At 46.3% G+C, this 13,300-nt stretch overlaps 3 protein-coding genes across 7 annotated transcripts; 2 read left to right on the top strand and 1 right to left on the bottom strand.

Annotated features, from left to right (window-relative positions):
- The first annotated feature begins 985 nt into the window (after positions 1 to 985).
- Positions 986 to 2,687, top strand: LOC123184329 (mannose/glucose-specific lectin). The gene is made up of 4 exons (XM_044596474.1): positions 986 to 1,346; positions 1,661 to 1,850; positions 2,001 to 2,198; positions 2,288 to 2,687. The coding sequence occupies exons 1-4, from the start codon at positions 1,057 to 1,059 to the stop codon at positions 2,531 to 2,533; spliced, it is 924 nt and encodes a 307-aa protein (XP_044452409.1). The 5' UTR covers positions 986 to 1,056; the 3' UTR covers positions 2,534 to 2,687.
- Positions 2,688 to 3,638: 951 nt separating this feature from the next.
- LOC123187041 (protein NONRESPONDING TO OXYLIPINS 2, mitochondrial) lies at positions 3,639 to 6,635 on the bottom strand. Of its 5 annotated transcripts, none has more exons than XM_044598803.1 (4): positions 6,422 to 6,629; positions 6,234 to 6,346; positions 4,555 to 4,615; positions 3,639 to 3,831 (listed from the first exon to the last, which is right to left on the bottom strand). In XM_044598803.1, the coding sequence occupies exons 1-3, from the start codon at positions 6,556 to 6,558 to the stop codon at positions 4,596 to 4,598; spliced, it is 270 nt and encodes an 89-aa protein (XP_044454738.1). In that variant the 5' UTR covers positions 6,559 to 6,629; the 3' UTR covers positions 3,639 to 3,831; positions 4,555 to 4,595. The 5 variants fall into 5 exon arrangements, with proteins under 5 accessions (XP_044454738.1, XP_044454734.1, XP_044454739.1 ...); XM_044598804.1 differs by lacking the exon at positions 3,639 to 3,831 and adding an exon at positions 3,873 to 4,152 and having other exon boundaries at positions 4,551 to 4,615; XM_044598800.1 differs by lacking the exon at positions 3,639 to 3,831 and adding an exon at positions 3,873 to 4,152.
- Positions 6,636 to 9,068: 2,433 nt separating this feature from the next.
- LOC100682500 (heat shock protein 90-1) lies at positions 9,069 to 12,323 on the top strand. The gene is made up of 3 exons (XM_044598798.1): positions 9,069 to 9,580; positions 9,736 to 9,877; positions 10,202 to 12,323. Exons 1-3 carry the CDS (start codon positions 9,443 to 9,445, stop codon positions 12,043 to 12,045), a joined length of 2,124 nt encoding a protein of 707 aa, XP_044454733.1. The 5' UTR covers positions 9,069 to 9,442; the 3' UTR covers positions 12,046 to 12,323.
- Positions 12,324 to 13,300: the final 977 nt, after the last annotated feature.

Below are 13,300 nucleotides of genomic sequence, written 5' to 3'. Positions count from 1 at the left end.
GTAAAATAGGTTCATACTTGTCTTAGGTAAAGCAAATGTCAAGTGTGCGTAGAGTTGTATCGCTGGTCGATAGAATTTGAGGGAATACTTGTTCTACCTTTAGCTCCATATTGGGTTCGACACTCTTATTTATCAAAGAAGGCTACAAACGATCCCCTATACTTGTGGGTTATCAGTATGCTGCCGCAAGTATTGAGTTTGAGAATATGTGTGATCTTAACGAACTTCCAGACCAGAATCCAGCCATATTTGAAGAGTTTGTTCAAATGCATCGACAAATTCGGCATCGAGCAACTCACAAGTAACTGAAGGAAGATCTAATTGATCACCTGTGGACGGTTAAAGGAGGCAACAATGTTGGAGTATAATATTTGAACTTTTTTAAATTAAAACTATTGCTGCATTTAAACATTCGAACTATTCTAAACTATGTATGCAGCTATTTGAGTGTGCGGAATTTAAAAAAAAGTTGAGATCAGATGTATACGGATAGTTTTGGATGGCCAGTTTCCACATACGTGTCCGCAGACAGATGCGATATCTGTTTTGCTGGTTTGGAGATGCCCTAACCAGCCCAATGAAAAATATCCCGAGGCACAGATGATCACGTCCATGCACATGGATTTATATCCTCTATTTGTTTACTTCCATGAGCCTTGAGCAGAGTGAAGATCTTACCTAGTTGTGATGCACAAGGTGTACGTCCGTCTTCGGTTATACAACGTGAAGCGTTACCCATACCTTCATTTATTACTGCCGGTGTATCTGAGATCCAGTGATTTGCTTGCCGGTGAGACAGGTGCTCGTGATACACAAGCCTGAGTCAGCACCGATTCTCTGGCTTGGCGGTGGACAATATCATAGATTATCCCATTGTTCAACGATTCCTTTCTATGTGGATGCTATGGTGTTCGTGATGCACATTGCCATGGAGTATGCGAGATGCGTGGGATGCTAGCGATCTATAAATACCACTCCCAACCTTCGAGTTCTCACACACAGCGACCTACTATCTCATAAGCCTATACCATCCGTTGAGCCACACCCAACTCCGCCATGGCGAACCCCTCCAATTTCCAGATCACTCCCCGCGCCGCGTTCGTGGAGAGCAACGAGCTCAACTTCCGCAGTCTGTACCTGTTCCACACTTCCCTCGGCGCAAACCAGACCCAGTCCACCGTAATAGACCCGAATGCTAGTACCGGTTTGGGTCAGACGGCTGTTAACAACTGGGCGATATGTGATAGCCCTAGCCCCGGTGCCACCGTCGTTGCACGTGCACATGGCCTGCATATCTATGCCGGTAACTGGCAGAACACCTTCAGCATAACCTTTGAAGTTGAAAGGTACCTACACATATGCTTTCAGTTTCATACTCCCTCCGTCTTAAAATTCTTATCTTAGATTTGTCTAGATACGGATGTACTTGATACATCCGTATCTAAACAAATCTAAGACAAGAATTTTAGGACGGAGGGAGTATATGGTTATATATACCTTATATTAGCTGTCAACAAAAATATAAATGCACGGTTATATACCTTTGCCAAGAAATGCATCTTCATGTGGATTAGTTAAGCTACATTTGATTCTATTATTAGGTGGTGTTGCATATTTCAGTGCATGATACAGTTGCCGACCATCTGTGGACATGATACAGGTTTAAGGGGTCAACGCTTCAGGTGATGGGGATATCTGTTGAGGAAGGTGAGTGGGCTATTGTTGGTGGCACAGGACAGTTCGCAATGGCAAACGGTGTCATATACAAAAAGTTCCATGAGCAGAGGAGCGACGGTAACATCATAGAACTCACTGTCCACGCGTTCTGTCCAGTGCTGAAAGGCTCGCCGGTGAGATGAATATCCATAGAAATAGTTACTTATTTATTTATTTTTAATTAAAACATATTGCTATTTCTCTCCATAGAAACATTTGTTGACTTTTGATCACGCCGATCCTTTTAATTTAAACAAACATCACATGATTATTATATCTTGTAGAGCCTTCTCACAAAGCTTGGGCCATGGGGTGGAAGTGGAGGGTCAGATAAAGACATCGTTGAGGCACCAAGGCGTCTAGAGAGCATCACAGTTAGCAGCGGCTCGATTATTGATTCAATCAAATTTTCTTATGTTGACCAAGCTGGCCAGAAGCACACAAGTGGACCCTGGGGAGGATCCGGAGGAAATCCGAACACGGTTCGATCTCCGAATTAATTTTAATCTGATTTTCTCAATTCCATGTGTAAGCAACTCAACACTTCTTTTTTCTTTTGCATGCTATGCAGATCGTACTCGGGGCTTCTGAGTTTGTGAAGGAAGTTTCTGGAACATACGGCATTTATGACGCAGACCAACACAACATAATAATGTCACTGAAATTCATCACCAATGTGAAGGCTTATGGGCCTTTCGGAGAAGCGAATGGAACCCCTTTCACCATACCTGTGGAAAACAATAGCAGCATAGTGGGCTTCTTCGGGCGTAGTGGGATATATCTCGATGCGCTTGGTGTCTACGTGCGCCCGCTCTAAGCAACAACAGCTAATGTTCTTATTTTCGGCGTTTGTTTCTCATTTCAAATAAGAAGATGGGATCGTTGTCCTTTCTCATCCGGAAGATCCTATGTAGCCACCCGGACTTTTAGGTCCCTTTGTTGTGATGAATAAAAATATCAGTTTTCTTATATATGTGCGATGTGTTTCCTGTATGTGTCTTGATTGGGATGCATGTGACGTGATAACTATAAGAATTGAGTGGCAGGCACACTCCAGCATGGCTAGGAGCAAAGCCTAAAGATCTCGTGTTGCAAGGTTGTTCGTTTGGTTTTTCGGGTTTTTTCTTGGACTATATCTTCTGGTTTCCAGATGAGCCACGCCATGTGCGCGCCATTTTCATGGTTTTCCGGTTTTCCTTAGCATTTGTTTGTTGGTTTTAGCCAGCCATGTTCATGGTTCTTTCAATTTCCTTGGCATTCACCATTTTGGTTTTCACACAATCGCTACTAGTACATGTGTGTGCCATGTTTATGATTTTTCGCAGTTTTTCATTGGCATGTGTCACTCGGTTTTCAGATCACATGTGTGCGCGCACGCCATGTTCACATGCAACGAGAGCATGATGAGAACACCATCACCATCCGGAGCAACATCAGTGTCAAGAAAATCTGCCATCATAGAAAGCAAGGACGACCACGCCGCCGCCCAGCCAAGAGGACTAGGCTCCATCGGCAACTCAGCCAGTGCCGGTCAGGTGACACGCCCTAGTCTTTACTACACTTTTTTAGAGAAATCTTACAATAACAGTTGGTTAAACAATCAGTTGGCACAATCTGTTTGAAGCCTTCCAGGCCTGTTATAAAATGTTAAATGTGTCACTCCCTCAAAGTAACAAGCAACTGAAACCTCAAAGAATAAACACACATACAACTAATCATATATAGAGCCAAGGACGCACATTTTAAACAAACAAGACATATGGAAAAATGACAAATCTATGATTTCTCCATAACCATAAAGGGCTCCTGACCTGAACTACAAACGTTTTGTGCCAATCCACACGAACCCAGTTTCAAATATCACAAGAAAAAGGCTCAAGGGATGCATAACAAAGCAAGAGCCGCAGAAAACACACAGGGCGTAAACTTTCAGCATCAAACAAACTTCCTCCAAAACATGGAGGAATCACATTATATAATCATTAAACAGGTCTGGATGCACTGTGCCACTGTCAGTTTGCAAGTATCTAATTATTACAGCCCGAAATGTCTGTGATCCTTAATGTTCATTGGTTTCTTCGGGGGCAGCTCTTTGTCACAAAGGCAAAGCATATCCTATATCACGAAATGTAAGAACAGGTCAGGACAAGAATAGATGACGCAATACACAACACATCGCGTTAAGAAGCAAAAATATGACATCCTTCCAAGGTTTTTCCAGGCTCAACAAAAAAACAATGTCCCAGAGACAAGGGGGCAACTTGTGGCATGCTCCATTATTTTGTTATAAGAGTACATTCACTGAGAGCAATGGCAAAATAGATGTGATACATATTCTAGGCACTATCGGCAAACAGATGCACTTTGTTTTTAACTCGGTGTCTTCACTTCTCAGCTGTGCAGCTCCTAACCATGATCAGATGCGCTTTTTAAAACCTATAACAACCATAGTCAATAGATAAATACCCCATCCTTTCCGATAAGAAAAAACGGAGAATAAGCATTTCAATTCACTTGGTGCCAACCACAAACATCTCATGTTCAACTCACTTAGTAACTAGACATGATCAATTCGATATTTCCTCGCTGTATAGGAGTCTAGTCTACCAAGCAAGATGTCAATATTCAATATGTTATTACTGGCACACAAAACTAACATTTTGATATGCATTACTGGTTGAATAAAAGGACTCTGGTCTGCCAAGCAAGACCACAATATTCAGTATATGACACACAAAAAACAGTATGCATTATTTTGTTAAGAGTACATTCATCGAGAGCAATGGCAAAATAGATGGGACACATGTCTAAGAACTATCAGCAAACAAATGCACTAACTCGGTGTCTTCACTTCTCAGCTGCACAGCTCCTAACCATGATCAGACGCGCTTTTTAAAACCTATAACAACCATAGTCAATAGATAAATACCCCAATCCTTTTCAAAAGGAAACAATGGACAATAACCATTTCAATTCACTTAGTAGCATTAATTGATCAATTTGATATTTCCTGGTTGAATAAAGGAGTATGTATTACTGACACACAAAACTAGCAGCATCTTATATGCATTACTGACACCAAAAGAGAAACAGCTGTCAAAAGTTAAACGAGTGACCTGCATTACTGAGAACTACATTTGGGGGCATAAGACTTGAAAATACTATCCTTGCTGCCGGGACAGGATGACATATTTGTTTGATGGAGCCCAGGAACATCACAATTACTACTCTACCATGGCAAAATTCTTAATGTAAACATGCCATATAGCTCGTCAACCTCAGTATATAACATAGGCTACGTAGGCTACCGTTTTCCTGCCATGTCACCTGGAATTCTAGTTGGGGAGTGATTGGGTGAAGTACAAGAGAGAGCATGGTGAGAACTGTTAGGAGGGGACAGGTGGTAGGAAAAGTAAAATTAACTATGTGAATGAGGAAACACACAAAGGGTTGCAGATGTTACTTTTGGTGTTGTCTCTAGGTAAAGTGATACAAAATGGATATTCTTAGGTAACCATCCGGATATCACAACAACCAAAAACTACTCGCTCAAATCCAAAGTGTAAGGTGCCCATGGATCCGTTCCAAGAAATATGACAAAAATCGTCAAGTAAAAAGATATGAAATATACAGGTATCTAGATCATGAAAACCAAGGATCTGACACTACTGCAATTGGGAAAACTAAGCCAATCAAGTTCATTCTTCATCGATCCTTAACTGTTCAGACTTATGAAGATCAAGAAGTACAACATTTTGAATTGATTTTTCTACTATGAAGCACACAGCTTACTAAAACTGCATAGTGCCATGAATATGCTGTCACTGATAGATAAAGTCAAGCAAAGAAAACACATGGTCCCACATACTATAAAATTAACCAAACATGAACTAATACACGGAATTAGTTGAGGACAATGGATAGAAGCGGACGAATCATCCTAACTGACCAGAAACAAAACATTGTTTGGTCGCTTGGCGCTGAAACGATAGATGTTAAATACTAACTGCCTTCATAAAAAAGAGCGATAGTAACAACCAGCAGGTATTAACGAACAGCTAGCCTCAAGGTGTTCTAGAATCTTATCATTATAGGGTAAGGGATCATTATATATCACTCACAGATATAAAGGTTTACAAACTTGGCAATTTAGTCTCGACTAAGAATGAACAATACTTCTCACCGCCGTATATTCAACTATTATGCATGTCAGTAACTGAATCCCTCCACAGCAACACCGCATTTCCATATCGAACCTCATAAACCATGTAGCATCAACAGGATTCACTCTCTTGTGTGCAGGTTTGCATGTCGATAACAGCTATTCCCCATCGGAATGTAATACCACACACCGCTCAACATTGTACTCAGTTGTAACTGTCAAACTCCAGGATTTTACAGGGTTGTTCTTGGTGGATATATAAATTAATCTGAGGCTGACACATTCAACTAGTGCAAATGTGGATAACCAGAAAAACTGAAAGGGGGGTGGATAAGGCGCCGCGCGGGTTTGGTACCTTGGGAGAGGGAGCACCAGCAGGTGGAGTCGACGGCGATGCAGGACTTGAGGCGCGCCGACGCCACCGCCGTGTGCAGGGGCAGCAGCGTCTCCAGCCCCGCCACCGCCGACCTGCAGGAAACCTCGATGTCACACACACAGCCACGCCCATCGATCCACTCATCTACTGACTACTGGACAGCATACCTGCGGAGGATTCGGGCGGCCCGTGCGGGGGAGGAAGACGGCAGGGAGGAGCCGAGGCCGAGGCCCCGGCCGGCGAGGGGCGCCGGGCGGAGGGCCGCTCTGGCGGCGGTGGCGGCGGCGCGGGCCAAGGATGCCATTTCTTTTCTTCTCCTTCGGAGCGTGCGGCGGCGTCGAGGGCGTTAAACCCTAGCGGAACCTTGAAAGCCCACTCTTTGCCTGGGCCCATCTCCGGAGTCAACTTTTGATCTACTAGGCATTATTGTTGGCCCAAAAACTTCTTGAGCACGATTTGTCCAATCTACCACCATTTGCTCCTTTTTTTTTCAAAAATCGTTTTCCATGCAAACTTTTCACATTTTACTTTAAAAAAATAAAATATGTACCTGGTTTAACCTAAATTTTAGAAAACAAAATCCAGTTTGGGAGATGGTGATAATTGAGATGGTCTCCACACAAATGGTGGGCAACAGTGTGCATCATTACGGGCATTGAGATTTGATAGGAATCAGGTAAAAATAATTAGATCCTTTTGTAGGAGTGCATTCTTCGCTTGGTTTGAATGCCTTTCTTTTGCGAGAAAATTTTTCAATCTATTCATCAATCATGTCATACAAAGAACACTAGAGGTAATTAAAATCACAACCAAGTACATGGACCATCTAGCGACGACTATAAGCACTCGAGTGTGCTGAAGGCGCGCCGCCGTCATCCCCACTCCCTCACTGAAGCCGGGCAAATCTTTTTGTAGTAGACAGTGGGGTAGTCGTCGTGCTAAGGCCCCAAAGGACCATCGCATCAGAGCAGTAATCATCGCCGATGAAGAGAGTTGTAGATCGAAGATGAACTAGATCCAAACAGATCCATCGAAGACTAACACCGACCGAATCCGTGAGGTCCAGCGGAGACACACCTCCACACATCCTCCGACGATGTTATTCGCACCATTGGGGCGGGGGATAGGACGTGGGAAACATTATTCCTACTAAGGGACATCATCACCACCACACAGCCCCAACCAAGATGTTGTATCTAACAAAAAAGAGAACGGGGTCCCTCTCGTAGCGCGGCGGGGGCGGGGGGGGAGGGGGTCCTCCGCACCTCCACGGCCCAAAGGCCATCGAAGGTGGGGCGAATCGGCGGCGCCGCCAACACGAGAAGGAAAGGGAATTTTGTTGAAAAGAAGAAAAGACACCGGCAATAACCGATTGGTTTGAATGCCTTGATGATCTCAAATTCAGCGCCTGGCTCTTCGTTGAGGATTAGATCCTCTAGAGCAGCTCCTTTCTCTTCGAGAATCCTTGTGTGTCTCTTCCTCGAATATGATTCTCATACTAAGGACTTGTAATGCGTCATTTGTGAACATTTGTTTTAAAATCATGAGTACTTTTTCAAATTCTTGATCACTTGATTTTAAATCATGAACATTTTTTCAAGTTTTTCAAATATTTTTCGAAATCATGAACATTTTTTGAATTCATGAACTTCTTTACAAATTCATGAATGTTTTTTCTGAAATTGCAAACATTTTTTTGAACTCGTGAATATTTTTGAAATCGGCGTACAATTTTTTAAAATCATGAACACTTTGTTTGATGAACTTTTTTTCATATGCATGAACACTTTTCTGAATTCATTATTTTTGAATCGGAGACATTTTCTGAACTGGCGAAGTTTTTTTGAAATGTGGGAACAAATTTTGAAATTCACGAACATATTTTTTTCCTTTTTTAGCATTTTTTAAAAATTTCATCAACACTAATTCGTGTTTCTATTGAAATCAATGAAGATCACGAACATTTAAATGAACACTAATTCGAATCAATGAACATTAAGAAATATCATGAACAATAATTCATGTTTCTATTGAAATCAATGAACATCACGAACCTTTATAAAAGCATCATGAACACTTTTTTGTGTTTCTATTGAAATCGATGAACATCACGAACAATAATGTAGAAAGATGTTAAAGTAAAAACGTTCAAGTCATCTTGTCTTGACAAAATGTTGACACGTGTATTAAAAATGTTCAAATTGTCTTAAAGAATGTACTTAAATGGTGTGTTAAGAATGTTCATCGTGAACTTATAATGTGTTCATCATGTCTCAAAAAATTTTCATGAACTTAACGGATGCTTGTAATGTACGAAAACATGTTAATCTCATATTAAAATGGTCCATGTGTATATAGAAAATGCATGCCATATTAAAAATAGTTTCATCACGCATTGTAAAAACGCTTGTCTTATGTTTAACATAAGTTACCCATGTATTTTACAAGATGCTCGCGTAGAAAGCGGCAAGAAATTAAAGGAAGCCCCGATAGAAACCCGAACTTACGAGGTCATTTGCCGAGTTCTCTTTGGCATTGTTCTCTCCGCATCCAAGAGCGCCCCGCCTTCTCAACGCCCGGGCATCCATCCAATGGTTTTATTTTTTATTTTTGAGGGGTGGGCATCCGTCCAATGATGATTCTTGATGGCGTCGAACTTGAGCGAACGCCCACACAATCTCAATTTGACACAGCAACACACACACCCTCTACCACCTATTCACTTTTGCTTTCTGGTTTGGGCATCCTGGGCCGGCCCATACGCGTGCGTACAAGCGAGATATAGCAGCCTCCCCATTTCTGCTAAGGTCCATTGTAGTATGTAGAAGCTTCGGGACAAGGCTCGGGCAGGCCAAGGCGACCGCCTCGCCGCTCTCCGCACCAACGGAGCGGGAGGGGGGAGAGACCACAAGAAGCTTCGGGAACGCCCGCGAACGCGCGCCGGAGCTCGTGCCGGTAATCCGTGGAAGGCACCAGAACACCTGCGAAGGCCCCTAGCGATCCCATCTCCGGGGTATAAATCCTCCCGCCCGCCACCTGTTCGTCAATCTGTCTGTCCCCAAACCTCTTCCCGCAGCGCGACAAGCAAGCGATCAGAGCAATCAACGCAGCGAATCGGCCGAGGAATCAGCAGCCCACCCAGCCATCTTCCCCCAATTTCCCTTCGAGAAGTGGCAGCGGAGACGGCAATGGCGTCGGACGTGCAGATGGAGACGGAGACCTTCGCGTTCCAGGCGGAGATCAACCAGCTGCTCTCGCTCATCATCAACACCTTCTACTCCAACAAGGAGATCTTCCTCCGCGAGCTCATATCAAACTCGTCAGACGTATGTTCTCCTCTCTTCCTTCCTTCCTCCTCTGTCTGTTCCTTCCTTGCTCTGTTTCCTCTGCTTCTCTGCCTTGTCTGTTCGTTCGTCGTCAGAGTCAGAGATGATTCATTTGTTGCTTGATTTGCTCACACCCAATGATGCTTTGCTTGCAGGCGCTTGACAAGATCCGGTTCGAGAGCCTGACAGACAAGAGCAAGCTCGACGCGCAGCCGGAGCTCTTCATCCGCCTCGTCCCCGACAAGGCCAACAAGACGCTCTCCATCATCGACAGCGGCGTCGGCATGACCAAGTCAGGTATCCATCTATCTATCTATCTATGGCCGCATCCTCTTCCACTCTCAATCCATCAATCATGGATGGTGGCTGAATTCATTATGTGCTATTGTTGCTGAATCCCTGAATGTCTGTCTGAATTTAGATGTGTCATCGTTGCTGAATGTCTGCCTGAATTTAGAGGTGTCATCGTTGCTGAATGTCTGCCTGAATTTAAATGTTCAGTCGTTGCTGAATGTCTGAATGTCTGACGACAACTAATCTAGAGTTTCAGACTGAACTTCCATTTGCCTCTGATCTGATGACGATGACCAAATCTCTTATGATTGTTTGCCGTGGCCGCAGACCTTGTGAACAACCTGGGCACCATCGCGCGCTCGGGCACCAAGGAGTTCATGGAGGCGCTGCAGGCGGGCGCGGACGTGAGCATGATCGGCCAGTTCGGGGTCGGCTTCTACTCGGCCTACCTCGTCGCCGACAAGGTGGTGGTCACCACCAAGCACAACGACGACGAGCAGTACGTGTGGGAGTCGCAGGCCGGCGGCTCCTTCACCGTCACCCTCGACACGGAGGGCGAGCGGCTCGGCCGCGGCACCAAGATCACGCTCTTCCTCAAGGACGACCAGCTCGAGTACCTCGAGGAGCGCCGCCTCAAGGACCTCGTCAAGAAGCACTCGGAGTTCATCAGCTACCCCATCTACCTCTGGACCGAGAAGACCACCGAGAAGGAGATCAGCGACGACGAAGACGAAGACGCTTCCGAGGAGAAGAAGGAAGGCGAGGTCGAGGAGGTCGACGATGACAAGGACAAGGACGAGAGCAAGAAGAAGACGAAGAAGGTGAAGGAGGTGAGCCACGAGTGGGCGCAGATCAACAAGCAGAAGCCCATCTGGCTGCGCAAGCCGGAGGAGATCAGCAAGGAGGAGTACGCGTCCTTCTACAAGAGCATCACCAACGACTGGGAGGACCACCTCGCCGTGAAGCACTTCTCGGTGGAGGGGCAGCTGGAGTTCAAGGCGGTGCTCTTCGTGCCCCGCCGCGCCCCCTTCGACCTCTTCGACACCCGCAAGAAGATGAACAACATCAAGCTCTACGTGCGCCGCGTCTTCATCATGGACAACTGCGAGGAGCTCATCCCGGAGTGGCTGGGCTTCGTCAAGGGCGTCGTCGACTCGGACGACCTCCCCCTCAACATCTCCCGCGAGACGCTGCAGCAGAACAAGATCCTCAAGGTCATCCGCAAGAACCTCGTCAAGAAGTGCATCGAGCTCTTCTTCGAGATCGCCGAGAACAAGGAGGACTACGCCAAGTTCTACGAGGCATTCTCCAAGAACCTCAAGCTGGGCGTGCACGAGGACTCCCAGAACCGAGCCAAGCTCGCCGACCTGCTCCGGTATCACTCGACCAAGAGCGGCGACGAGCTCACCAGCCTCAAGGACTACGTCACCCGGATGAAGGAGGGCCAGAAGGACATCTACTACATCACCGGCGAGAGCCGCAAGGCCGTGGAGAACTCGCCCTTCCTGGAGCGCCTCAAGAAGCGCGGCTACGAGGTGCTCTTCATGGTGGACGCCATCGACGAGTACGCCGTGGGGCAGCTCAAGGAGTACGACGGCAAGAAGCTCGTCTCCGCCACCAAGGAGGGCCTCAAGCTCGACGAGGAGACCGAGGAGGAGAAGAAGCGCAAGGAAGAAAAAAAGGCGGCGTTCGAGGGCCTCTGCAAGATCATCAAGGACATCCTGGGCGACAAGGTGGAGAAGGTGGTCGTATCCGACCGCATCGTGGACTCGCCGTGCTGCCTGGTGACCGGCGAGTACGGGTGGACGGCCAACATGGAGCGGATCATGAAGGCGCAGGCGCTGAGGGACAGCAGCATGGGCGCATACATGTCCTCCAAGAAGACGATGGAGATCAACCCGGAGAACGGCATCATGGAGGAGCTCCGCAAGCGCGCCGACGCCGACAAGAACGACAAGTCCGTCAAGGACCTCGTGATGCTGCTCTTCGAGACGGCGCTGCTCACCTCCGGCTTCAGCCTCGACGACCCCAACACCTTCGCCGCCAGGATCCACCGCATGCTCAAGCTCGGCCTCAACATCGATGATCAGGATGCCGAGGAGGAGGATGCCGACATGCCCGCGCTGGAGGAGGAGGGCGCCGAGGAGAGCAAGATGGAGGAGGTCGACTGAAGATTGAAGAAGAGTCTCATTTCCTTGCAACCAGGAGAAGAAGATGAGCAGTGTCGTGTCTGTCCATGGGTGAGTGAGTTCTAGTGGTTGTTGGTCGCTGCGTGTCTAGCTGGAGTGTCAGTGTCGTTCTTGTTTCATTCTCGGGTCAAATATCAGTGTCACTTTGTGTGTTTTGGGGATGTATGAGATGTGAGAACGGAGGGAGTTCGTCCCCTGTGGTCGAATTCTGAAGGAAAAACAGGAGTTTAAAAGTCTGCAAATGTTTTGCCTTCTTTTCTGATGCTTTAGAACTGAAACTGCCTCTGATAAAATTCGGAGATAATTAATCAAATTCAGAGTGTTAGTCCGAAGAAAGTTTCTTTGCTGTACGTGAGCGTATATTTCTGCACGAAGAAGTGGCAGCGACGAAATCTTCTCCCTTTCTGAAGAAAGGGAGAATTCTTCCTCTGTGAGATTTCAAACACAGCGTTTCAAATTTACGGTGAGATCTGAGCACTGAAAGCCGCTATTACTTAACTACTGAGCACTGAAAGCTTCGCGCTTGAAGAAGCTTTTGCGTTTCATCTATCTGCGCGTAGTCGAATTCTGAAGAAAAAGAGGAGAGTTTGAGTCTGAAGATGTTTTGTCTCAGTGTCGCGTCATCGAGTTTTGTTGGCATGCCAAAAATTCTACTTTTTACAGTTCCGTTATGCAGGGTCGGCCAAAACCCGCAAAACGCGTTTTGCCGGAAACTGTAAACACGATAAAAGAGTCCGTGTTATAAGGGGTCTGCTTGAGTGGCTGCTACTGAAGCCTTTTTCGGTGCCCACATCGCCAGTTTAGTTGGTTTTCCACCATCCATTGTCTATATAATTGAGATTCACATAGAGAAGGGTTTGAGGTGACCATGCGCCGATGAACGCCGCCGCCTCGAGCATGTAGTTCAGCGTCCTTTCGCCCGCCGTGGCGTCCGGTGGGCTGGCGAGGAGCTCGTCGACCAGGACGTTGACGACGACGGTGAATGCTCAGCGGGCGATGCTGGCGTAGTCCATCTCCCGGTGGCGTGTCAACCGCGCCGGCCAAAAGGCCTTTGGCGGCGGCTGACAGGAACCGGCGCGCCCTTCTGCGCCTCAGCTGATGCGGCGCCTCCGCCCTCCATCTGCACGGATGGTGAACTGGTGCTCGTGCTCTCGGCGTGCTCTGGGGACAGGGGGTCACAAAATGTTAAAAAAAAACATTTAATCTAAGTTTCTCTAAAAAAATTCTTCAGAAATTA

The sequence above is a fragment of the Triticum aestivum genome, chromosome 2A, assembly GCF_018294505.1.
Source record: "Triticum aestivum cultivar Chinese Spring chromosome 2A, IWGSC CS RefSeq v2.1, whole genome shotgun sequence".
NCBI lineage: Eukaryota > Viridiplantae > Streptophyta > Magnoliopsida > Poales > Poaceae > Triticum > Triticum aestivum.
Note: the sequence above shows the minus strand (reverse complement) of the source record. Positions and strands in the feature narration are given on the sequence as shown.

What these genes read in the sequence shown, in the direction of transcription:
- LOC100682500 (XM_044598798.1), top strand. Translation starts at nt 9,443, where the DNA reads ATGGCGTCGGACGTGCAGATGGAGACGGAGACCTTCGCGTTCCAGGCG. An exon ending in TCATATCAAACTCGTCAGAC is followed by an intron (nt 9,581 to 9,735) that starts GTATGTTCTCCT and finishes CTTTGCTTGCAG; the next exon opens with GCGCTTGACAAGATCCGGTT. An exon ending in CGTCGGCATGACCAAGTCAG is followed by an intron (nt 9,878 to 10,201) that starts GTATCCATCTAT and finishes CCGTGGCCGCAG; the next exon opens with ACCTTGTGAACAACCTGGGC.
- LOC123187041 (XM_044598799.1), bottom strand. Translation starts at nt 6,558, where the DNA reads ATGGCATCCTTGGCCCGCGCCGCCGCCACCGCCGCCAGAGCGGCCCTC. An exon ending in GCCGCCCGAATCCTCCGCAG is followed by an intron (nt 6,347 to 6,421) that starts GTATGCTGTCCA and finishes GGTTTCCTGCAG; the next exon opens with GTCGGCGGTGGCGGGGCTGG. An exon ending in CTGGTGCTCCCTCTCCCAAG is followed by an intron (nt 3,832 to 6,233) that starts GTACCAAACCCG and finishes TTCGTGATATAG; the next exon opens with GATATGCTTTGCCTTTGTGA.
- LOC123184329 (XM_044596474.1), top strand. Translation starts at nt 1,057, where the DNA reads ATGGCGAACCCCTCCAATTTCCAGATCACTCCCCGCGCCGCGTTCGTG. An exon ending in ATAACCTTTGAAGTTGAAAG is followed by an intron (nt 1,347 to 1,660) that starts GTACCTACACAT and finishes GACATGATACAG; the next exon opens with GTTTAAGGGGTCAACGCTTC. An exon ending in CAGTGCTGAAAGGCTCGCCG is followed by an intron (nt 1,851 to 2,000) that starts GTGAGATGAATA and finishes TATATCTTGTAG; the next exon opens with AGCCTTCTCACAAAGCTTGG.